General features: G+C 43.4%; 4 protein-coding genes across 7 annotated transcripts in view; 2 read left to right on the plus strand and 2 right to left on the minus strand.

The window, feature by feature from the left end:
* Nucleotides 1–7,510: 7,510 nt before the first annotated feature.
* LOC115757746 (serine/threonine-protein phosphatase 2A regulatory subunit B'' subunit gamma-like) lies at nt 7,511–9,599 on the minus strand. Of its 3 annotated transcripts, XM_030698138.1 has the most exons (3): nt 8,502–9,597; nt 8,083–8,300; nt 7,511–8,013 (listed from the first exon to the last, which is right to left on the minus strand). In XM_030698138.1, the coding sequence occupies exons 1-3, from the start codon at nt 9,516–9,518 to the stop codon at nt 7,923–7,925; spliced, it is 1,326 nt and encodes a 441-aa protein (XP_030553998.1). In that variant the 5' UTR covers nt 9,519–9,597; the 3' UTR covers nt 7,511–7,922. The 3 variants fall into 3 exon arrangements, with proteins under 3 accessions (XP_030553998.1, XP_030553999.1, XP_030554000.1); XM_030698139.1 differs by lacking the exon at nt 7,511–8,013 and having other exon boundaries at nt 8,154–8,300; nt 8,500–9,599; XM_030698140.1 differs by lacking the exons at nt 7,511–8,013; nt 8,083–8,300 and adding an exon at nt 8,313–8,384 and having other exon boundaries at nt 8,469–9,599.
* A 105-nt stretch (nt 9,600–9,704) lies between these two features.
* Nucleotides 9,705–25,517, plus strand: part of LOC115771655 — a gene marked incomplete at its 5' end in the record, with an annotated part of 30,866 nt that continues 15,053 nt past the window's right edge. The window contains 6 exons of the mRNA XM_030717460.1: nt 9,705–9,843; nt 16,392–16,562; nt 16,714–16,861; nt 17,995–18,122; nt 19,720–20,332; nt 21,264–21,364. Of these exons, the coding sequence (XP_030573320.1) occupies nt 9,705–9,843; nt 16,392–16,562; nt 16,714–16,861; nt 17,995–18,122; nt 19,720–20,332; nt 21,264–21,364 (1,300 nt within the window). The remainder of the gene's footprint in view (nt 9,844–16,391; nt 16,563–16,713; nt 16,862–17,994; nt 18,123–19,719; nt 20,333–21,263; nt 21,365–25,517) is intronic.
* Nucleotides 9,779–13,752, plus strand: LOC115757748 (trimethyllysine dioxygenase, mitochondrial). Its single transcript, XM_030698144.1, has 3 exons — nt 9,779–9,843; nt 12,400–12,720; nt 12,779–13,752. Exons 2-3 carry the CDS (start codon nt 12,528–12,530, stop codon nt 13,687–13,689), a joined length of 1,104 nt encoding a protein of 367 aa, XP_030554004.1. The 5' UTR covers nt 9,779–9,843; nt 12,400–12,527; the 3' UTR covers nt 13,690–13,752.
* LOC115757747 (eukaryotic translation initiation factor 3 subunit G-2) lies at nt 10,938–12,104 on the minus strand. Of its 2 annotated transcripts, none has more exons than XM_030698143.1 (2): nt 12,018–12,103; nt 10,938–11,960 (listed from the first exon to the last, which is right to left on the minus strand). In XM_030698143.1, exon 2 carries the CDS (start codon nt 11,948–11,950, stop codon nt 11,171–11,173), a length of 780 nt encoding a protein of 259 aa, XP_030554003.1. In that variant the 5' UTR covers nt 11,951–11,960; nt 12,018–12,103; the 3' UTR covers nt 10,938–11,170. The 2 variants fall into 2 exon arrangements, with proteins under 2 accessions (XP_030554003.1, XP_030554001.1); XM_030698141.1 differs by having other exon boundaries at nt 10,939–11,963; nt 12,018–12,104.

Consider the following 25,517-nt stretch of genomic DNA (forward strand, 5'->3'; position numbering starts at 1 on the left):
TATGTATGTAAACTCGACTGCAACTGGAGTTGACTGCGACTGTGGTCTGCGACTTTGGTGCTGCAGACAAATTGCACTCGTAAATGCTTTAAATTGTGCACTCTGCGGTCCAAATTGAAGTTGAGCAAGAAAAACGCGTCGCTTAAAGCTGGCGGCAAACAAAAGTTGCGAAAAACTACAAGAAGCGTGCAAAAAATGGCGGAGCGTGTTAAGAAAAATGTTTTCGTAAGCTGCGAACAAATGCGCGACAATATTTTTCAGCCACTTGCCACCCGCCATCTCCCAGGCCTCTGGCAGCCACTCACGAAGCAGCCAACGCTTGTAAGTAGGCGACGGCTACAGGAGCTACTGATAAATGAGCATTGGACGTTGATATACCCTATAATCCCTTTTGTAGATGAATATGTGTAGGAAAAAACATGGGCTGAGTTTTGTTAAGGCACAGAGCTTTAAATTTATCAATAAAGCGATGTGCGCATATATTATTTTTATAGAAGAGTTGTAAAACAGAAATCTATTACATTTAGTTTCATATATTTATTAATTTAGATATTTGTTCAGCTGTACCTAGAGCAAGTTAAATCTAATTGATTGTAACAGAATAGTGAACAATATAATTAAAGAGAAGACAACAAAGTATGAAAGGAAAGTGTGAAATTATTATTATTGTTATATAAGTGATGGACAAATTATTAATATTATTATTAATTATTAATAGCTGACTGTTTATCAGGATTGTATACAGCTTTGAATTAGACAATTCTGGAATCCTTCTTCATTTATTTATCAGTTCATTTCATTGATTCAAATCTCCAATAGAATAAAATATAATAGATAATAATAAATATTTTTGGTATCTTACTTTATGAAAAACTTGAAAGGTACATAACCCAGACTCAAAACAATCTTAGTTTAGTGTAGCCTAATAAATGTTACTCCGAAACAATCTACCCTTCAGTTCTATTGAAGTATGCAGTATAATGATGCCGACTGCCGACTCAATGTTGCCTTTGGATGTTCGGTGTTGGATTCAACGTGAGCACCTTTAGCAGCGGTAAAAGAAAAGCGTGGAGCTCGCTGCCTTTGTTGCAGAACAAAAACGGAGAAATGCTACAAGAAACGCCAGTTGGGAGTAGTTGTATGTGTATTTGTGAGTGGGCGTAGCTGTGGTAACCTCTTCGGAGGTTGGCTTGATAACCCAAGCCAAAACCGATTGCCACTTAAAACCGTATGGCTACACTCTTGAACGAGGCAACACTTGTGCGTGGGAGCATAAGTGTGTCTGTGTATGTGTGTATGTGTGTGCGAGTGTTGTGGGTGTGTTGCTCGCCAGGTGTCAAAATGTTAAGTTAATACAAAGACCTGACTTTGGTGTCGACTTTTAACTTTCAACAGATGCCATTGCAGTTGCGAAAGGTTTTGCGCACGTGTAGAATTTTTCAATTTGTAATGTAAGTTTTTGTAAGAACTACTGTGCCCTGCTCTAATGACCTGTTTCGCTTGATATTATTATGGGTCTGGCATTGCGGAACTGGAGCCCAGTTGCTTAAGTCCTTGGGCAACTTAAAGCCAACAGGCAGCTGAAAATTAGATTGGAGCAGCTCCCAGCGCTGGGAGCTGTTGCCTGGCTGATAACGAAATTCAAATTCAATATTCGCTGACGCAATCCTAATTGCAAGGTGTGCAAAGTGCCTGAAAATAAGCCGAGAAAAGCACTTTAATTAATTAAAAACTCCCTGAAAAGTTGTCAGAATAAACAGGCAGCGAACACAACGAATCCTTTTTTGGCTGTCACACCAAACGGGTCAGGGAAATCGAAACGGCAAACAAAGTCCGGAATTAGATGGCTCGGTATTATTGTCAAATTTGTTTTGTTGTTGTATTTTGTTTTTATTTTTATACTCTGGCGCCGTGTAGCTTGTAAATGATTTATGCAGACTTGCCAGCCAGTCAGGCCCACTGGCGGGCGGCAGGCTGGACAAATGGCTGTGGGAATTGTCGCATACTCCCTTACACTTTAATGCTGCTGTGTTATGAATAATAACATGGACTGCTTTTTGTTGTTGCTTCTCAATTGTTGTTGTTGTAGTGCGTTTGCCCTGCCCTTTCACATTTCGCGTCAGTGCGCAGAGCTTTGAATATTTTACGCAGGCATAAATAATTTACAACAATGAGCGAAACACACGTTAAAAAACAAAGAGGAGAAACGAGGAAAAGGATAAAGCAGCAGCACCGTATAAAAACGGAACAAAAGTGAGAGCAAGAATGCAAAAGATAAGAATAAAAATTTATATTTTCTAAGCACAGGACCAGGGGCAAGGCGTGCTGCATGCCACAGGGTCGCCTGGTCACAAAATGCTGTTCGCTTCTTTGCCAACACTTGACATATGTGCCGGCTTTTGACCTCTTTTTGGAAGTGCGGGAGTGTCTGACACGCCTATGATATGTGCGGCTCGTAAATGAGACGAAATGGGCCGAGAGGGCGTGACCAAAAAACAACAACAAAAACATTTGGCAGGCGAGTGAGAAAATGTAAATGCTCAAATGTTGTCTTTGCATCTGAATACGAGCATTTGCTACGGATTCGTTTGTGTTTACAGTGAGTGATGGCAGCTCAAAGAAATGTCAACACTCAAAGCCTACAAACACACACGCACACTCGCAAAGCCTAAGAATTTCACTTTGACTTAACAAATAGAAAATCATTTATTCTGCATGCGCAGCTCCGTCCCTGACAGCAGCCTCGGCGGAAAATTGTTTCCCCGCTAACGCGTTTCGATTTCGACAGACTCTCTGAATAGGGTCTCTGAGATTTCCGACTGTCCCCGCATCCTCAGCCATCAAACTGTGAGATTTATGCGCATTTTGCATATTTTCTTTGTGTGGCTTTCAAAGCCAGCGAAAATGGCCCATCAAGTCAAGTCGAGACGAGCTCCGGGGAGACTGTGAAAAACTCGCTCAATTTTCATTGCGCAACTTTTATGACTTTGTCTGCTGCTGTCTTTGGCCTTTATCGAATGCAAATTGTTTTATAATAATGTAATCAAATCATTGTGAACTCTGTTTATTGATGTGTTTATTGTGTTTTGCTTTCGATAATTGCCGCAAACAACATTCATGCCTAACCATTTTTAATGTGTTCACCTTTATTGAATTTTGATACCCTGAACCCACCAAAAATGGGTTTAAGGGTATATTGTATTTGTGCAAAATCCAAATGTATGTAACAGGCAGAAAGAAGCATCTCCGACCCCATAAAGTATATATAGTCTTGATCAGCACCAATAGCCAAGTCGATCTAGACATGTCCGTCCGTCTGTCCGTATGGATGAATGCAAGGATCTCAGAACCTATAAGAGCTAGACACTTGAAATTTTATATGTAGGTGCTCCTAGTTCTCGCGCAGATCGAGTTTGTTTCCGATAATCGAAAACTTCCTCCGTTTCCAAGCAATCGATAAAAATCTATATCGATATCCTGTTTTTTGGGTAATTTTGGTAAATAATAGGAGCTGGAGTCACCAAACTTGCCATATAGCTTCTAAAATATAATATATATATGCATTTTCGGGAGCTCCCGACTAGAACCTCTTACTTGTTTGTATATAGTTATAGTTAAACAAGTGCCAATCAGAACTCAAGAGTGTCTTATATTGCGCTTAGAATCAAGTTAGGTGTCGCCAGGTTTGTACAATAAACATTATTAAGAATAAGTAAAAATATATGGAATCTGTTTTAAGGAGTTTTATTTTGTATCAAATTTAATATAGAAAAAGATATATAATTAAACATTTTCTTAAACTTAACATAAACTTAAGATGGCATACTTAAATAGCTGACATAGTTTCGAAGATTCAAGAATTATTGGATGTTGATTTCTCGGATATCATGGAACTCTTTGAAGGCATTCAAGTGGGTCTTATTGAGAGTTTCTCGATAAAAACGAGACGGCATTAAGTCAAAGAAATGTGGACTTTGCCGAGTTTCAATCGAGTAAATTGTAAGTAATAAAAGTTAAAAGACAAGAGACTTCAGGTTTCATAGTTTGTTTTAGGGCCAATTTACTGGAATAATAAAATCGTACAATTTCTAATTCTCAGAATTGTAAGTAGCATGCATTGAAACCAATAACATTAGGGAGCACAATAACAGGGACAATCATAACAAGAACAGCTTCCTCAGTCGTGACGACAATAACAATATTGCCATTTTCACTTAATTGACCATAATCCACAGCACAGCAACCCTCGTCCTCGTCTCTCCCTGCCTTCCACAGAAAAAAACAGATTTGTGCCAAGTGCGATGGCAACTTCAACACTTGATTCAAGGGATCCTACATTAAAAATGCCCATGGCGACAATTTTACGTTGTTATTGCTGTATTTGTCGATGGGAGGAGTCGAATGTTATTGCCACTGTTGGCATTTTATAGTCTTACTATTTAAATTTAAGTGCCAGCACGAGATGTTGGCCGATAAATTAAATCAAATGCAACAATTTGGTCACCAACTTTCAACCGGTCAGCTACCGCTTAACTGTGGAACTGGGTAAATATTAATTGCGTTTTCCTGTGTTGAACTTGAATCAGAATATAAGTTTCAAATTGAAAATGTGTGTGTGTGCGAAACAAATACCTTAAATCCTACCGGCTTTGGTATGCTAATGAAGTACTTGCCAATGTGGCCAATTGTCAGCGGCCGGACAAACATGAGGCAGAGCTAGCTAGTTGCCAGTTTTGTTGCATATTTATGGACCGGGCGCAATGTCAACAGCAGCCAGCAGCCAACAGCTAGCAGGCAGCAGGCAACAGCGAAAAGGACGCACACGAACAACCAAATCCACTTCATGACCGCAAATTAGTTTTTAACCCACAAAATAATCCCGAATGACATGAGATGACTCCACCGCTCACCACCCAAACAAAAAAAGCAAGCGGAATACTATAGCGTACATTTCACAGTTACCAGCTAGTGCTGCCCCTGCTCCTCCCTCTCCACCATAACCTCCTCAACATCCGTGTTCTTGTCCATGTCTACTAGCCGCAGTCGCTTGGCGGAAGTTGTAAAGCTGCCATTTCTTGGCCATGTTTTTGTTGCTGTTGCTGCTGTTGTTGTCGTTGTTGCTGATGTTGCTGTTGCCATTGCCAGCGGTTGGCAGCCCCAACTCTGTGCCGGACTCTTTTAGCTTGCGGGCAGTGTGAAGCGCCAACAATTCGCGAGCTCGTAATGCGGTCGTTTTACAGCATTGTTGTATTACGTTGTTGTTGCTGCTGCTGCTGCTGTTGTTATTGGCCCCGTTGAGTGTTATTGTTGTTGTCGTTGCTGTTGTTGTTGTTGTTGTTGTTGTTGTTGTTGAGAAGCGCATTTGTTGTATTAACTTTTTCCAAGTGACGTGAATGGCACTGGCCAGTGCACGGTAAGGCACAAGGCTGTAACACAAGCCCACTGCGCCCGCCCACCTCGCCCCCAATGGTGGCCATGTGGCCATAATTTATTAAAGCCTGCACCAGAGTGCTCTCCAGTCGAGCGGCCGCCCATGGCACACAATTGAAATTTAAGCAGCAGCAGGAGCTAAGTTGCAGAAAATGTGAAACATTGGCGCTGCCTTTCAGCTCCTCCAGTTCGATCGAGTAACGGTAGCAGGCAAAATGGTAATCGAAATATGCGCCTTGCGCGCGGCCAAGGCACCAAGGCAAAGAAGCGCAGCAAAGCGGCCACAGACCCAGGTCGAACCACAGCCGGCACTGAATGTCTTGCGTTTGCCATCATTTTCTTTTGTTTCGCTTGGCTCTCCCCTCTCTCCCTCTCTCCCTCTCTCTCTCTTTCTCTCTATCGATCTCTCTCTCTCTCTCGCGGTCTTTTTTGCAGTGAAAAGTTTGGAAAAGTTTTTGGCTGGGAAAATAATTCATGAAACATGGCGGCAACATGCGAACGCGAAACGCGAATGTGAAACGCGAAAAACGAAATACGAACTCGAAATTTTTGTGCCCAATCCGAATCTGATTGTGACAGAAACGAATTGTTCTGGTTGCTGGTTGCTGGTCGCTGGTCCTCAGGTCGCTGCTTTGGAAGCGGAGTGGAGGCGAGGGCCTTGTATATTTATGTGCCTATTTCTTCTTTTTTTTCTCTATGTAGCCGGCAGCGAGTGTCTCGTCGCCGCCCCCACAGACGGCCCCGCGCAGTTGGCATGCAAATTTATGGTGTGTCCCGAAACAATTGTTATTGTGTGTTTTCAACTTTTGCTTGATTTGTGTTTTTAAGTGATTTCGAATGGGTCGCATGGGGCACGGTAATCGGGCCGTCGGCGACTATTTGTGTGTTTGCTGGTCAGCTGGCGTTGATAATTTCTAGGCTGTCAACGGGCCAGGCTGGGTCCGGGCAAGCCAGATGCACGGCTATGCAGAACTACTTACTAAGCGACCAATAACCATAAAACACTTTGCATACCACAGCGAGGCAAGAGGCCACCCGCACACGTGGCAACTGGTTAACATTGCCCCCGACCTGCAAGTTGCAAGTTGCAAGCTGCCAGTTGCAAGTTGCCAGTTGCTAGTTGCAGCAATTTTCGTTCGGCATTTTATTTATTTGTATTTCCGCAAACAATTCGAGTGCCGCGACTGCCACAAAACTTTTGACTGTGCGGCATTTGCCACTGTTGCTGCTACTGCAAGTGCAACTGCCACTGCTACAGTTAGCAGCCATTGTTGTTACAGTTACCGCTGGCAGTAGGCCACTTCCTGCAAATGGGGTAACTTCTGTTGCCGTTGCATGCAATTCCTGAATTTTTGAAGGCGTTTCTCTTACTTGCCTCCTTCCTCCTCCAACGCCAACCACTATTTCTGTTGCCCAAACTGCCGGAGCTGCTTGCAATATGCAAACGGTCATTTCGTTAATGAGCGCCCGGCAGCAGCAAGGGTAGCAGGGGCAGCAGAAGAAGCTACAACTTTTACTGAGCATCCGCCGGATGGGAACTGGCGAGTAAAGAGCTGCTGGTCACTGGTCGCACATCCTATGGAGATGGACAGCAGCCGAGCGACCGAAGCACCAACTGTGCCCCACACTGACTTTTTATCCAACTGTCTGACTCTCTGCCGGGCTGCCAGTCTGCCAGGCTGCAAGCCTGCCTGTTTGGCTGAATGACTTGGTTTATTTCTACGTAATGAAATGAAATTGAAATGAATGTTTTATAAACCGTCGCCGGCTAGAGAGAAAGAGACTCTATATTATTCCCGCTCTTACAAGCAGGCAAGAGCCATAAAATTATTATAATCCCAGTGGTGGTAGCAGCAACCGCATGTTGCCACTCACTTGCAACACTAACATAGATTACGGCAGATGCAACAAATATCAACTTTAAAGCCAACCAAATTAAATAAATATTTACGGGTGCTGCCAATTTAATAAGCCCGATGCATTAGCTGATACAGCTAAAAATCAATACACAAACAATTTGTATTTGAAGCTGAAAGAGGTATATATATATGTATGTATATGTAAAAATTGATTGTTTCGGTGTTGGTTTAGGCTATCTAATATTTGAATTTAACTCTCACAGGAACTAAACACAACGGGTTCATTTGCGTGTTGACAATGGCTGCAGGCTTGAGTTTTTTGAGTGTTATAATGTAGCCAGGTCCTTCAGATAATTACACAACACTGACACTTTCACAAACTTTCCACAAAGCAATATTTTACAGTACTACTCAGAAACACAGTCGCAAATCGGACAAGTTGCACATTAATTTTAGGTAGTCTGAACGGGCATTTGGTAGTCAAAGGCAGGGTCTGACAATAAGGGGGGACGCCCCTTATGTGGGAGGGGGTATGCTGTCGTTGTTTGTCTGCACTGGATTTTAATTAAATTTCGCTTAATGTTGTTGGCGCATTTACTTGGGCTGCCGCCGTCGTTATGTGGCATGTGCCCATTAAACATGTTGCGGATTGTCGTCGCGGTTCTCGTAAGCCCAGAATTTATGAAATTCAATTAATATGGACACCACAGTCTCAGCCTGGCCGCTGCACAGAAAAGGCATGCGTTGAACGTAACCGGTTATACAAATAAAAGCAAGATAATACACAGCCTACCAATTGTGCAGATCCTGCAGTGTTATCTTGCATGGATCCTTGGGCTTCACCATGTCGAATATCTCATTGTTGAAGTCCTCAAACCTGATTGGCTCAGCATTTAGCACCACCAACTGCTCCTCTATACCCTTGAAGAAGTAGTGCAGTGTCTGCATCGTCAGGTAGCCAGTGTGCTGCACGTCCAGCATTCGGAAGAGATAGTGCATTGCCGAAGAAGTCTGTGTCGGCAGAGAACGTGGTATCTATTAGCGAGAAACTTTTCCATGTTGAGGCACAACTCGGTGAATCAGTGTAATAAGCTTCTAAGATTAGGAAAATCAAATTGAAAGCAAATGCAAATTTTCCTAGACCGCTCTGCTTCGAGCTTCGAGGGAAGCTAAACATACGTTTAAAAGCACTTAGTGTGCTTAAACTCACACCTGTCGATTCTCCAGTGCCAAAACGAAGTCCAAAAATGTTTTGTAGTCCATTTCACCATCGTAAGTGTGGCACTCCTCAAATACGCGATCCAGAAATATTGAAGTGAGCGTGCCCGAGCCATATCCAGCCAATTCCTGTTTGCTTAGTAAGCCATTATGATCCAAGTCCAGGTTCAGATAGCTGCCATAGACCGCCAGCACGGCGGGCATGGAAAAACAGTTAGACTGTGAAGGCTGAGACGATGCCGTTGGGCTTGGCTCGTCGCGCAGTTCCATTAGCTCGTTGATCAGACCCGAAGCGAGCATATCGGTAATGCGTATACGACCCGTGCGCAAATGATCGAGAAAAAAGTAAAACCTCCTAACCACGGTGCACACGTAGAACTTCTCAAAGGCGGGCTGCATTTTGTCACGTATCTGCTTCAGCGTTGGAATTATATCCAGAATGTAGTTCTCCATGTCGAACTCACGTAAATAGCCCTGTCCGACCTCATCGTAAAAGGAGAGTCCGATGCGACACTGAGTTAGAAACACCTTGCGCATGGTAAAATTAAAAATGGAGATAATCTCCACGCTGCCGAGGTAAGGCGAATCACTGAGCAAATGGGCAAAGAGCCGAGCCGTGAGATACCTGCGGCACTTCTTGCCAATCGCAGACTGCAACTTGCAGTAGTCATCGTAGTTGATCAGCTGCTGCTTCTTGGCGGTCGTCTCGGTGACATGCTGCTCCAGCTTGCTCCACAACTCGTTCAGCTCGTCGTTGTCCAGCAGCTCCTCGGATTGCTGCTGCAGGAACAGCGAGTGCGCCTCCCTGCGCAACAGATATCGCAACTTATCATCCGGCGGCGGTGGCACATAAAAGAATTGGGGCACATGTTTATATGATGGATGCTTAACCTGGCTACGTGGCCCAAGCGGCGCATTCTCATCGAAATTGGCCAGCTCCTCGGCGCTTATCTCACGTGTGGAGACCTGAAGACATGCGAACTCCTTCACAAGCTCCGGATCCAATTCCATTATAGCGTTTGTGTCCCTTGTAGAATTATTGTTAAGCTAATTTGGTTTTACAGATTGACATTTGAAACATGTATACAAATGAATAAATGAATTTAGTAACACGTCAATGGTATTTTGTCAGCACATAAAAACTTAATAAATATTCACAAATAAATCTATAGTATCTGCTAAATTTTTTAATCATACTTAATTTCATTTTTAGGTTCGACCATTAAAGGCGCCATCGCGATTTTGAATTGCATTTTGGCGCGTCAATTATGCTTTGAGGATCCCTCATGCTCGGCCATTTTGGAAATTATTCCCCGCGTCTGCGGACCCATACCAGGTAAGCTCGAGATCTTGGCAAATTAATGGCTAAATCCCTGTTTATTTATTTTTTTCGTTAGCCAACTTTTTAGCAATAGTTGTATTGGTCTGCAGGCCAAATACGTGCGCATAAATTGTGGTTTTTCAGGTGGAGCGTTTTGGATGGGCAGCCCTCGAGCATTTTTGCTTCGTTGCGGGTATGGGGCCATTTGAGGATTAATTTTATTTGGTTGCTTTTCGTGGTTGTTGCCTGCCTCCAGCGCCCGCCCCTCTCAGACCGTCTGCTGTGCCGACAACTGTGTAATTATTTTAGCAATTTTTGTGTGCGCCCGCGTGCAATAAAACAGTAAATAACGGTCATATGCTTAAAGCGCAACATAACAGCAACAGCGACAGCAGAAAAAGCGAGTGCCACGAATTACCATTTGAATATTCAAATGCCCCTGAGAACTGACCCACTCGCCAGTCGCCCAGCCAACTGCTATTGTGGTTGCTGCTCAGCGGGTGAATGTGCGTGCCAGTCGCACCACTATGAATACACTTGTACACACACATACACACACATTTAGGTAGACCAAAGTGGGAGGTGCAAAAAGCAAACAAACGGCCAGCAGATGCCCAGCGCCAGCTTGCCCCAAACTCCCGGAATGCCTGCTTCATTGTTGTCGCGCACAAAGGCGAATGAACGAGCGAGCCGAAGAAAAAGTTAATTTATAAATTATTCAGTAATTTGTTTGAGAATTTGCTTTCGTCGCCATCCCCTGCACCACTACACACATATACACACATACAAGAACAAAGCTCAGAGCTGCAGGTATACATTTCTTATGTATGTGGGCTTCGCTTTGATCCGCCTCCACAGCCCCCACTCCGAAGCCAAACGCCAAGCCATTTAAAAGTGTATTTAAGTTCAGTTTGCCGTGCACTACTCCAACGCGAACATCATGAGGCCAGACCTGTCCAAAGGTCACATGACTTTTGGGGTTAGGGGGCGTGTTTTGGGGCTTGAGGGGCGGAGTTTTTAGCTGGCTTGTGAGCCCGTGCATTAGACTTTTCTTTTCTTTAATTTAATTATTAATGTCCCAGTCAGCCAATGTCTAGTGGTGTTTCGCCAGCTTTTTCTACTCATCTATCTTTTATTTAAGTGGCTTTCTATTCGGTTGTATGTGTGTGTCCGTGTTTGTGTGTGGGAATTTCTTTGTGCTGTCATGTGTACAAAATTCGCATTTAAAACGTCGCATTAACGGATTTACTGGAACTTTTTAGTTTGTTTCAAGTTTGCCTCAATTCCTTCTCAACTTTGCACTTACAGCTGAATCTGCGGCAGAGCATCAGATTAGTTGTGCCTAGTTCTGCGGCTTGGACCATTCTACGCTCAGGATCAGATGATCGTAACCATGACCGTTGAGTATTTCGATTGCCTCGGCTGCGTCCTTACGATATTTGAAGTGGACATAGGCGAATCCTTTGCACAAGCCAGAGTTCTTTTCACGCGCCAGATACATCTTGGTGTATGGGCCAATCTTTTTGACCAACTCCTCGAGATCATCCTCTGTCATCGACTCGGATAAATTGGAAATGCGGACGGCAGATGAATCGTCGCGTTCGCGCCCTTTGGCACCGTCCTTCAGGAATGGTGGAACATACTTGCCCGTCTTGTTGGTTTCGCCCACAGCAGCAGTGGCCGCCGCAATTGCCTTGCTTTCCATGTCCATGGAGGTACCCTTGTAGGGACATTTGACTGACCAATGCTCTCCATTGCATATGCGGCACTTGGCCATAGGCTTGCCGGCATCCAGTGGGTCTTGTGCGTGCTCAAAGTCCTTGGAGCCCATGTAGTTCATAAGTATCTCATCGGCAACCTTTGTGGTATACGAATTGGGCCCCGGCTTGTCCAGTTTCGAGTCTCCAAACTTAACCCAATTGCGGCGCTTGGCGACTGCCCTCGAGACGATCTTCTTTTCGATCTTGAAGCTGCGCACCACTTTGATCTTCTTGCCCTCATCGTTGAATTTGTACTCGGTAACGTGCTTGTAGTCTCCATCCACATACTCCTTGGATGGCGGAAGTCCGTCCACATAGTCTGCTTCCACCTCATCGGCCCATGATGTGATTGCGGCTTTCATGTTGTTATTCCTGCTGTAGCAAAAAATTCATAATGAGTTAACTTTTAGAGTTTTACATATTACTTACCTTCAAATTTGTAAAAGTATCTGAAATTATCTCAAATAAATCTAAGTTCTGAACTGCTTCAGCACAGTGGAATGAGTGAAACTTGAAAACGTAGCTTGGGGTCATAGCATATATTTCTACTGCTACTTCGACGGGGAGTTTAGATAGAGATTTGCTATTCTATTTGTAGAAACAAGTAAGAATCTTCCAGTCAGTGAAAATGACTAGGCAATACTCTGTTCATAGTAAGTAAGTTCATAGTAAGAGTGGGCTTAGCGAGAATATTTTTAGCTTGATCTTTAGTAACCCTTGTACATTGTTGTAAGATTTGATATGTAACCACTTTAAACTATGGCTTTCTTTCCACAACAAAATACTTAGTACTGCCTTTTTTTAAGTGTAGGCCGCTCGCAACATTTCTCATTGATAAGAACATACGATTCGGTGGGCAAGCACTTATCTGTTGCGCTGTCAGTTGATCAACACACTTCGCTACGGATCAGTCGAGTGTCTCTGAGCACAAGTGTTTGGATGTTGCAGTTAACGCATTCCAAGACAGGCAAAAGCCTGGAGGTTGATGAGTTCTGGCTACGGGATCACTGTCGTTGCGGGGAGTGTCTCAACACAGAGACGAATCAGCGACGTTATGATCTTGTGGATCTGCCTGTTGATGTGCACGTGATGAAGCACAACTGGCAGACGCCGGAGCAGCTCGTGGTGGAATGTAAGTATTTGTGGAGCCAGTCAGATGCCCTGCTTATGCTTGTCTACACCCCAATAAGGGAGCGATGGGCATTGTTCGACTTACGACTGGGCATTCATCTATGACTCGCAGCTGGAACAGCTGATAAGCCGGCGTACAAAGTCAACGGCGCTGACGCCCTGGAACCGCAGCGTCGTGCTACAGAACGAGCGGCATCTGCGCTTCACGCTGCCCGCGCTGGTGGCCAGCGATGAGCAGGTCAAGCAGCTGATAGCCGCTCTGGTGCGCTATGGCATTGTCTTTATAGATGACGTGGCGGCCACGCCCACAATGACTGAGCTCGCGCTTCGCCGTTGCTTTCCACTGATGAAGACCTTCTTTGGCGAGATGTGGACCTTCAGTGATAAGCGGGACCATGCGGATACGGCATACACACAACTATATTTGGGCTCACACACGGACAACACATACTTCTGCGATGCGGCTGGGCTGCAGGCCCTGCACTGCATCGAGCATTCCGCTGACGGCACAGGTGGCGAGAACTTTTTTGTCGATGGGCTGCACGTGGTGCACGAGCTGTGTCGCCGCTTTCCCGATGCCTACGAGCTTCTGTGTCGCGTGCCAGTGCCAGCTGAGTACATCGAGCAGGACGAACACCATTGCCACACAGCGCCCATCATACGCATTGATCCGCTTACCGGCGCGCTGCTCCAGCTACGCCTTAATGTATACGATCGTGCTGTTTTCAACACGCTGCCCCAAAGTGAGATGGCCAACTTCTATGCCAGTCTTCGCCAGCTACTGCAGCTGGTGCGCGACGAGGAGCAACAGTGGCAGCTCAAGCTGGTGCCTGGCAGCATTGTAATCTTTGACAATTGGCGCGTGCTTCATGGCCGCCACGCCTACACGGGTCGTCGCACAATGAGCGGCGCCTATGTGCAGCGCACCGACTTCCAGAGCAAGGCGCGCACACTTGGCATCATCGAGTAGCTGCATTCGTGATCCCAAATGTCAAATGCCAATAGCCAATTGCAATTCGGTCGTGAATACATGATAATAAAAAATTACGATTGCAATCGCTGTACAATGTCTAATTCTTAGTCGAAACAAGAAGCAAACAAATTTCATTTGGCATTTGTTTTTATTGCAAATGTCTCATACGAGCTTTTGCTCTCTAGACACGTGTGTGTGTGTTTGTGTGTATGTGCTTGGAGCCAACAAAATGGCGTTTGGCGCCAGCAAAACAAACGTAATACGCACTTTCAACTTTTTCATTTAAAAACTGAAATTACTTTTTTGGTTGTTGCTGGGCAGGATTTTGCTTGGAAGGTGGGGTAGGGGAAGTTTAATGGCTGTCGTATTGTCCTTTAAATGTCCTCAAAATATGTACATATATTGCACACGTGAAAGCAGCCCGAAAACACTTTAAGCCAACACGCTCCGAGCCGGCCTGAATATTTATGATAATTGCATTTTATGCAGCGTTTCTGTTGCTTTTTCTCTTACCGCCTTTATGCGGCGACATGACCGCATTGAAGCCTTTAAAAGCAGGCGCTCAGTCTCGATGTCTCCCCCCTGTCGCTGGCTCATTTCTCTATCTCTCTGCCGGCAATAAATATTTTGACAAGCAACGGCGCGTTGCCGTGCGGGTCCTGCTTCCAGCTGCTGCAGTCGTTGCATACTTTTTGACGTTCTTCTCATGTGGCACGGCTCGAGCTGCAGCTGCTTGCGCGTGTGTATGTGTGTGTGTGTGCCTCTTTGTGTGTGTGCGTTTGTGTGGGTTGTGTTCGCATTTTTGCGTTCACTTTGTGCAGTCGCCGATAGTTCAATGAAATCAGCAAGCAGCCAACTGCAAACAAGGCAAACAACCACCCACACCCACACACACGATATACACTCGCTTTTACTCAAGGCACGCCTGTTTAATATGACAAAAGGACATGGATTGTATGGCGTCTCATATGCCGCTCAAACAATATTGTAAAAAATGTTACATACAAAGGCGGCGCCAACGCAAAGACAAAAGTTTACTTAATTTAATTAATTGCATGCATACAAAGTGGAGCTCTCATTGGGGGCCGCATAACGTGATCAGATTTTCGTTTGATGGCAAACTAAATAAATGCCACATAAATTTCATCTAGTGCACAAATTTATGGCAATAACATCCAGCAATAAAATGCCGAAAAAAGTATATTTTGTGTGTATAGCGAAGGCAAACAAACAACAAGCTAAAATCAAATAAAATCGAGCCAAAAGGTCGACACACACCCACACACACATATTCGCCTTTTCGCCATATTGGCAACAACAAAGAAATCATTGAACCAATTCAGCGACCAACTCAACAACCGGAAACGCGTTTCGTATAAAAACGAATTGAGGACTTAGCGTTAACGGTAAAAGGGCGAAAAAAATAATGCGAGGTTAACAGTTACTGCAAATGGCGTCAGTTGATGATGGCGTCGAGGCATAAAAACCACTTTCCTGCTTTTATAGCGACTCACACACATGCACGGAATCAAAGGTGGTCACAAAAACAAGAGCTTAAAAACTGCAGTTCGTTTAGTCAAGTCGGAAAATATACCCCTCTTACTTGCTGTGCAAGCTGCGAATGGCTTCTAATTGAGGCTGTAGCACACACTGCAGTGTGTTGGCCAACAACAACAATTGCGGTAGTTCAAGTGTTGGCCATGTCATAAATATGATGAATGCCTGCGAAAAATGTCACTTGTTGCGTAGTTCGTAGAGAGCACCGCTCCCCTTACAAATTGCCAGTGGGCATGGGGCCAGGCAGGCAACTTTATGTTCGAGTAGCAAATAATCATGTCCGGGTTCGGGAGCGGCCAACGGGTCGTATGAGTGACATGAGCAATGGGCCGTCCAGCTCATATGCTGACCATTGGCCATTGTTCGGACGTTGCGGCAGTTGGTTTGCTTTGCTTTTTGGCGATTTTACGGCTTATGGGCAGCCACAGTCGTGTCGGTGTATGTGAGTGTGTGTGCTGCGTGTGTGTGTCTGAAGTGTAGTCGTAGTCGAGTTTATTAGTAGGGCTTATGTTTTATGGTCAAAGGGACAATGGATGGCCAACAGATGTTTGTTGGCCTTTTGTTTGTTTCGACACCCACACTGCCCCACTCATTCAATGAGTGCGAATGAGTGAGTGTGTGTGAGTGAGTGCATAGCAGTAGTTGTCATATGCTCGAATAAGCTGTCATATATGAAACATAATTTATTATGTTATAAAATATTATCGGATCTCTCTCACAACGGGCACACGCTGGCTGCTCGCTTCATTGGCCGCTTAAATCGACTATTTTGTTGGGGACTCAATTATTCATATTGTTGCTGCCACAGTTCTAGTTGTTGTTGTTGTTGTTGTTGTTTATTGTTGTTATTGTCGTTGGGTATTATGACATGTGTTTGGTTTGTAGTTGTCCGTTTGGGCTGCCGCTTGTTTGCTCGCTTGCCTGCCATTTATAACAACTGTCAACTGGCTACAACTTGGATAATCGATGTGAGCAGCGATTCCAAATTGGACAGGACAATACGGACATGGACACGTTCAGCGAAATGTCAAAGCTTAAGCGCTGCTGCCATTTATAGATCATTAAACATAACTGTCTCTCTTACTCGCACTACTACGCTTGACTGTTATTTAACTAGCTTGTTTCTTTTATTGTCCTTGCAGTGTCCTGCAGCACGGTCACGGTAACTAAATGCCAAGCGGCACTTCGCACGTTGCAGGCGTTTCAATTCTTTCGTCCCACCTGCCTGTGCAAGGAGCCTGGCATGGATCCCGATTGCAATCATTTTCGGGATTTTCTATTCGATCATCCTTGCGGATTTGTGCTCAAGAAAGGTAAGTGCCACCAGATATTGAAGCGTTGTGGTTTTTCCGCAGACCATGAGCACTTCCGAAAGGCTACACTGTTAAGTTTACCCGTATTTAATTGATTCACCTATACTAATACAAATTTCCGTTTCGCTGCTTTCGTTAATCCTTTCCACAGCCGAAAAGGATCCCTATCCGATTGATGCTCTTCCCACGTGCAATCATGCGCTGTCCGTGTGCCAGCAGGAACGCAAATGCCTAAAGCTCTTTGAGGATTTCAAGACGCACTGCAAAGTGCGCGACAATAAGTGCAAAATGGAAAACAGGTGAGTGGATAGCACTAATGAAAATGGGAATCTCTGTTAAGTACAGATAAGAAGGTTAACAAGAATACCTAAAGCAGAGAATGAAACGGAAAGAGAAGAGAGCCGGACTCCAGCCAATACAGCAATACTGTAGTCTATACAGCAAAGTCCATCGTATCAATTATAATTATTGATTATTCAGTTTGCATATTAAGCAATAGCGTCGCTCCATATTCGCTATACAGCAGCTGATTTGCCGCTTGCATTTGTTGAGCTAGCAAATTGGTGGAAATTGGGAAGCGAATGCTAATTAGAACAACAGCACAAAAAGTGCACCATCGCAGTCTGTAAACTTGGTGAAGAAAAAAAATCATTCAATTAAATTGTTTGGCTTAATGAGAAAATTGATTTTGTTGCTGTTGATGCCACTCGACTTGAGTATCCTAGCTTGTTGCCACAAAAACTTTGCAACGGCAACAGGAGAAGCAACATTTAATTTCGATATTCGACATACGTATACAAAGAGCACGAGAGAAAGAGTGTGCGAAAGAGGAGGAGAGAAAGCCTTGGCGCCCAACTTCAAGTAACAGCAGCAAAATGAAATTTCCTGCTGGCTGAGTTCTTGCTGCTTCCTGCAGCCTTCACATATCCTTGCTGACGCCACTTCCTTATGGCGCCTGGCGCAATACCCTCGAATACAAACGTTCTGAATGTTTTAATAACTCGAAATGACTTTTTGCGGCGGTCTCGACGCGGTCTTTGGCCTCGCTGTAGGTTTCACTGCCGTCATCTAAACTTTCAACACGCACAGCCCCAATCCACCCCCGTCAACCGCCAACTTCTGGCAACCATCCGATAAAATATTAATTGAACTGCCGTATGTATGCATTTTTGATGCAATTGCCAATTTTAAAGTTTGCTGCGCCGAGCGGAAGTCGAGTCTTTGGTCGAGTTTGGGGGTTTAATTCGCAGAGCTCTCTTTTTCCAGAGGGTCGGCGGTAGGGCTTAATATGAATTCAATTAGCTTAGCTGTGGTGGTTGCGGGTTGAGCTAGCTGCTGCTGCTGCTGCTGTTGCTGTTGTTTTTGCTGCTACTGTTGCGGTTATTAACCAAACAACTTTACTAAATGCGAAACTTTTCATTTTATTTTTTAGGGATGCCTGTCATGATGCCTGGACTAATCTACGCCTATCGCCCATGTTCGGCTGTATTTGCCCAAATAATCATATGAAAAAGCGCTGTGATCGTATTTTTAATATTGTTAATCACAATCCGTGTGTGGGTAAGTTTTCAGGCAACAGCTGATACTAAAACAACAACAACAAGAACAAGTACAACAACAGCTACAACAATAACACAAATCCTCAAAAACGCGTTAAGTGCTGAAACATTCGTCGACATGCGAGAAAAAACGTTTTGATTTAATCTCTTCAAAACATTAAAACTTTCTTATATAAATGGTTTAAAAAAAAAAAAGAAAAAAGCAAAACCATAATGAGTACCTATCTAATGATATGTTTTAAGTTCTTTTCAACACAAATGAATTACTCTTAAGTTCCGTCTACTTTTAATTTCAATTTAGATTTCCATTTCGTACTCTTATTGTTTTCTTTTTGGTACCTTGTGAACCGCTCAAAACTGAAACTAGCCTAATAATTTTAGTAATATAAAAACCAATGAAAAAATTACCTGAAACTAAAATCGCACGCTTTTGCATCAAACCAAAACAATCAAAAATTATAAATAAATTAGTAAAAAAAAAATGATACCCACATTGCGTGATTTGCGATCAGTAAACAACTTTTTAGCAATATGCCTATATCAGTACATAAATATATGGTTATACTATACGTATTAGCAATGCTCAGTAATATCGTAAAAATCACGTATACGTGCATACTATATATATGTAAGCCTAAGCTGCCGTGTTTACTGTCACTGCTCTATCTCCCTCGCTCTCTCCTATCTCTCTCTCTCTCTCTCTATCTCTCTCTATAAATATACATGTATACATACAAATTGCTCTCTTCGCTCACAATATTTAACTATCAAAGCATCGTAATATCGAACTAAGTATTATATAATACATAGCAGTAAGCGTTACCCAAATACCCCCACCTAACTGCCAGCCAATTGAACTTGATATGTCACTCGCTAACTGGTTCTGTTACTGTGCTTTATATAGACTTATATTGATATTAATATTGATTGATTGATTGATTGCACCACAATACAAAAATAAAACACCCCTTAGAACTATCAACTAATGCTATCAAATGCTGGTAACTGTAAAACTTATTATTATTTTAAACGTAATCGCTGCTGTACTTACTAACTCCCGCCTCTGTCTTTATGGTATACAAATCTTAATATTTATTTAAACAGTTTAGGGCAGGTTTAGCAGGGCTACTTGCTTAGGTTCCAGAAACCTTTCTCTACTCGGTAGACTCTCAGCTTAGTCAATGCTTTTATTCGCTGAACCAAAAAAAAATCATATATACTATTTCGACCAACCCAAACTAAAACGTTACCTCAATATCAAATTTAAGCTCGAGTTCAACTCAATTTGGGCTAATTCGTGTACACGTTCAGCTGGCGCTTTTGGGTCACATCCACACCTCGCCAGCACCTGCATCCGCACCAGCAACAGCACCTCCGCAACCCCGCACCCTTGCATTAAATGCACCCTAGGCACTAATAGCACTAATTAAATAAGCGTACCCGCACCACTCACAACACCCACGCTACTCACACCACTACGCACACTACCCACACCTGATGCGAATTTGCACCTTTTTTGCACTAAACTGTTTTTGCACCTCACGCATGCCTGCGCCCGACCCCCACGCCGCTCTTCCCCGCACTTTGGCTCTTTTCAGATAGAATAATATTTTTCCCCAACGGTTTGCCAAAGCTGAAACCAAAGCCGAAAACGAAGCCGACGCGCAAACAGAAACAAAAGCACGGACCACGCATCGGCCACGCCCTTAATGGTACCGAGCTCTTGTCGAACAACATCGAGTACCAGTACCATGACGAGCCAAACAACGGGCACAGAATGGGCCAGGAGAGTCAGTTGGCCGAGGAGGGAGAAGAGGATCTGGCGGAAGATGATGAGGATTCGGATGATGATGACTATGATGATCGCATACGCGCTGAAATTTATTCCAACTATCCGCATTATCTGCACCCACCCTCGTGGGGCATTAACAATCCGTTGGTGCTGGCCTCGCACAGTCCGCATACCTCGGAGGACGACGACGTGGTCGTCGAAGTGCCCACCACTACACGACATGGCCACAAGAAGCAGCCATTGGATGAGATGGAGCGCAGTGTTGTGGACGATGTTGTGGTGGTAGTTGATGCTGGTCCTGGGCCGCATCAGCACACGCACACGCGGCCACACACGCACACCTACTATGCCCATGGCATGGAGCCGTCGACCACCGTGGGAACCATTGGATCCATTGGATCCTCTTCGAGTTCGCCTAAGTATGCAGCAGCGTTTATGATTCGGCCTGGCCGAGCTCAAGTCGGCATCTTTAAGCCGGCAACTTTGCAAAAAGTTTCACATATGACTGCCTGAATGGGGGATCGCTTTACCCCACCACCACCAACCCTTGGTGTAGCACATTCCACGTCTAGCAAGGCAATCCTTTCATTAACTCAGCCAAAACTCTTTTAACCACAGCAACGGCTGCAGCTAAAAACTTTATGCAGCAAAGCTTTTAAAATAATTGACTCACTTGGGTATACCACAATTTCCGGTTAACAACCAACAGTAGTCGACTAATGAATAAGTCCAACAACATCAACAAAAACAACAACAACAACAATGGGCAACAAACAAATAAATATAGACCTGGCCGGTTCGAGCTCTTCCCGCCTGCACCCTGGGCACCGGTTGGGCATTTAAATACTTAATCGACTCCTAATGCATGCCATCTTAATAAATATTCAAACGATGCCTTCTGCACTGAGTATAAACAGCTTTCGGAGATGGTATTTGTGAGTTAGTCCGGCCATCCCTTGCGGCTGGCCAAAAATTAATTTATAATGCCTGCAGCTTTGTCAATTGCCGTTTGGCAGCAGCGGATGTGCAAAGTCAACCGACTCTGGCTTGTAAAGCTTTAAGCCGATTTGTGTCAGTATGAGATCATTTTCTATATGAATTAACAGCAGCTATGTCCCTTACAAAATGTCCTTATGCAGCACAACTAAGCAACAATCAGGCACTTGAGATGCACATGCAAATGCACATGCACATGCACATGCACATGCACATGCACATGCACACGCACATGCACTTGCTATGCGGACCAAAGCTAATTAGCTTACTTCGCTCCACACACACACGCACACCCAACAATTTCATCTATTTGTAATTTGCACTTAATTTCGTAATACTTGCAACTTCATTTAGCACTGGCACCAACACCCACAATACTGCACATCTTGGCGATTTAGTCGCCGGTAGCGATATAACCCACCGCACCCACTCCGCGGGCACCATGGAAGAGAGAGGTAAGTAAATAAATAATTGACATTATTGAATGAATGAAATTCACTTAAATTAAGCTTCCAATTAAATGAGCTTCAATTGATGGGGCTCTCTTTCTCCTCTTTTGGTGTCCAACTCTTCAATAATGCACTTCAATCTTAAAGCAAAATCTATTTATAGGGCGAATAAATAATTAGAAACATTTAATTTTTTAAAGTTGTACTACTTTGTCATATTTAGGTGTTTAATAATAAGAATTGTTAAAACTGAAAAGGTTTTTATAATAATAATGTGCACAATCCTTTGCAATCATTTTATTGTAGCACTATTTTTATTTCTTTTAAATGATTAAACATTTTACTTTTATATGTGCTATCAGTTTATTTAGTTACATATATAAAATATTTTAAGCTTTTAAGTTTTAATTAAGTTATAATTTTCAGAAAATGTTTACTGTAAACAACGGCTGCTATTTCTAAGTAAACAGTTAAACATTATTGCTCTCGAATGAAACCTGGAGAAGCATAAACAAATCTAATTATTTATTTTGAAGACACTTTAGTTTTTCGAAGCGTTTTATCTATTAAAATACTTATGAGTAGTACTATATGCAAGTTCAGGTAATATATTAGACCACTTGGACTTTGCGGTTCTCTGACTTTGAAGTAGAGAGTGTAAGGGTAAGGATAGGATAATGTAAAAGCACATTCGACAATTGAAGCACACATTGCACCACTGAACCACTGAGCCGCTGAGCCACTGCACCAGAGGCACTCGATGACAGTAACTCACAGCGCCTCGCTTCATCTAGCTATCTATCTCCTGCGCTCTGCACACTCGCATCCTTTTGTGGCATCAAGTACTAATACTATATTAGACAAACAAGCGGCGGGCAAACAAACGAAGCGGCAAATAGCGGCCAGAGTATCGGTATCCTGCATCCTGTGCTTCGCAGTTGCCCATGTCCGTTGGCAGCTTTGTGCGCCCGGCCGTTTGTTTGCCGCTAGCTGTCTTGTTATTGGCATTTGCCATAGCTATTGGAGTACAGTTATGGCTATCTGCCACTGCAATCACTTGCAGTTAAAGTAATGCACTCACACGCACACTTGCATGCTCACACACACGCACACACGTTCATTTAGAATGCACTGAAGTGCCATAAATAAGCATTTTGTTTGTTAGCTTTGTGCCCTGGCGCCAAGTACCCGTTGAACTCGTAAGCACCCTTCCCCTCCCAAATCTATACCAAAAACTTAACTAAGTATGTGAAGTACACCCCCACTACGCCCCTTTACGGTGTACGTTGGTTTGTATTGGCATCCATTATGTGTATTATATTCAGTTGCTGCTTATTTACAGCACTCAACCACACACACACACACACACACACATACAAAATGACACATACTCACTCCACAGTCAGCTCAATATGCGGCTTTATCTTAGCTCCCGCTCTTTCTCTCTCTTTCCCCCTCACTCTATCCATCTATCTTCCACACACACACACACTATTGCTGCATGCGCATTATGTTAATCGATCGATTGCCCCTCGCACTGAATGCTTGGCGTTTTGATTGCTACGCAATTTGTGCACTTCGCTCGTATTTATTGCCACAAAATTCACTAGCCATTGTCATTGGTCGTCCATCATCTTCATTATGATCCACATCATTATAATCATCATCGTCATCATCATCAGCATCGATGCTGATCCTTTTGTTTCTGCATGCGCTGCGGCATTCGTTGGCCATCTGCTGACAGGGGTTATAAATTTAAATCTGCTTTTATTGTGCTCAGTGTGACTTCATTTTCCAATTTAGCTGTGGGACACACACAAACACACACGCTTACGCGCTGTTGGGAATGTGCGCAAATATTAGCAAATATTTATTCATGTCACATGCAACGACTCACAAAAATGTAAATGCACTTGTATTATTTTCAGTTGATTCACATAAGAGCTACAGCAACAACAATAACAAATTGTAATCACGCGCTGTTGAAGCACAGCAAAAGCAACAACATCAGTTTTATAACCAAAACTGGTAATTAATGTCAGTTAAAATGGTAACTGATTCCGGGCCAAACGCTGTCAATTTAGATGTTAAATTTGTTTGTCCATTGATTAGATTTTTCAACATATCAATTTTTTTTAATGATTACAACAAAATGCTATGCGCACAATTTTAAAATTTAATTAGGCACAGATGAAAACCATTAAAGCGATTTGTGAGCAATGCGCCAACAAACAAATTGAGCCCACAGACACTGACTGAGTTAAGTACTTGGACAGCTAGTTGGTGTGGCGTATTGTTTGCGTGCCATAAATATTTTCATAATGTTGCAAAATCCGCTTTGTTGCAGCGTCCTTCATGCCGCATGCACCGAATGCTTGGCCTGCTATTGTCTGTGTGCGTGTGCACACAGATTCAAATTAGGACATGAAAACCGCCGATTCCAGCTATAAACTTACACACACGCTTGCGCATATAGGCACGCACTGTGCTAGCGCACTTTTGAAGTTATAACGCATTTTCAAATTTATTTCAGTTGCTTATGAGCTTGTACAAAATGTGTGCATGTGTGTGTTGCTGTTGGTCTTTAATTCACATTTCTGCATAAATCAAGCCAAATGTATCAATTTTTAAATAAACATATTTAGCCTCATTTTGTGTAATCCTTAACGTGCAATAGGCTTCGTCATGTGCCAACTGAAAACGCAAGTAGAGGAGCCTGACTACATTGCGTATACGCAACAGTTGAATGACGCTGAACGCGACAGATCCACTCATCGAAAACTGCTTACATGGGCGATAACACTTAACAAACAGTGCTAATCTCATTTCCAGCTGATACAGCCCCAGCCCCTCCCCGCCAATCCACAGGCACTCACTCCTCCACTGCTTTACAGACAGTTAGGATTGCGATTGCGATTCCGCTTCGAATTCCGCCAATTCTGTTGCTCCCCAGCAGTTTGTTGTGCAAATATTTGCTCGACAAAATAAGCGACAAACATAAATACATTTTGTAGACAGCAGGCAGCAGGCAGCTTGGCAAACGCACGGCAGTCTTCATGGCAAATCCGTGCCATTTAGCGCCCGCAATGACCGTCTGCCTGCTGCTCCAGCTCTTGCTCCTGCTCCTGCCCCTGCTGCTAGAGCTTAAGCGCGGAGTGTTTCGCATCCTTTGAGCATTGCCAAAGCCAGGCAGGCGCCTCAAATGTAGCGCACTTTGGCGTGTGCTGGGCGAGATAAGCAAATGCTGCTGTGGTTGCAAAGCTTCTCCATTGAATCGTTTACCATTTGCTCGCTCTAACAGCGCATGACATTTGAAAGATACACAAAGTTAGACACAAACATACGCACATACACCCACACACAAACACACTCGCACAGCACGTCTCTTTTAGCATTTGGTTTGTGCTTCTGCCGCCCTGCTATTGACATTGATAGCGGAAACGGCAACCCTGCCATGGCAATTGATGCGTGGCGAGCCACACAATAAGCAATTGGCTTAATCGAACTGAAAATCGGCTAAGCTTTGTCGTCATGACATCAATGACACTTGCTTAAAGTTGGCTTACGTATTAGATTAATTTGGGCACATGAACTCCTTGTGAAATGTTCTACCTACTTAATTTACCTTGCTGTGAGTTTCATAACTGCCTTATTATTTTGTTGTTATTTCTGCATATTTCTTAATACAGCAGCTTGTTGTTTCAATTTATCACCATAAAAGCTTGCTGAAAGGCTGCTGCAAGCACTTTTAAGCTTTAAGTTTCAATATTTGCAATATGTGTGTAATATCTTAAACGCTACAACTTTAAACCATGCTTCTGCAACTTTACTCCCGCTGCTAAAGCTTTCGGCTGATGTCATTGTTGCATATCCTTATGCCAATGTCCTGCTTACATTCAAAAGTTTCTCCATCTTAGCTGCACATAACTAAAATGTATAAATGTATATGATTAATTGATTAAGAAATATTTTATCCACATACAAACACACTTAAATATTTTATTCGCAGCACTTTTAGAAAGCACAAATTTTCCAAACTGTCTATGTAAATTAAAAGTATTCTTGTTTTTCTAAAATTTAAACTTGTCATTCTGTTTAATTATTCTTATTTGAGTTTTTAGAAAAGACTAAAAAAGTATTTGCCCAAACTATTCAATGG

Source organism: Drosophila novamexicana, unplaced genomic scaffold (genome assembly GCF_003285875.2).
Source record: "Drosophila novamexicana strain 15010-1031.04,08,12 unplaced genomic scaffold, DnovRS2.1 tig00000108-arrow-pilon, whole genome shotgun sequence".
NCBI classification, from domain to species: domain Eukaryota; kingdom Metazoa; phylum Arthropoda; class Insecta; order Diptera; family Drosophilidae; genus Drosophila; species Drosophila novamexicana.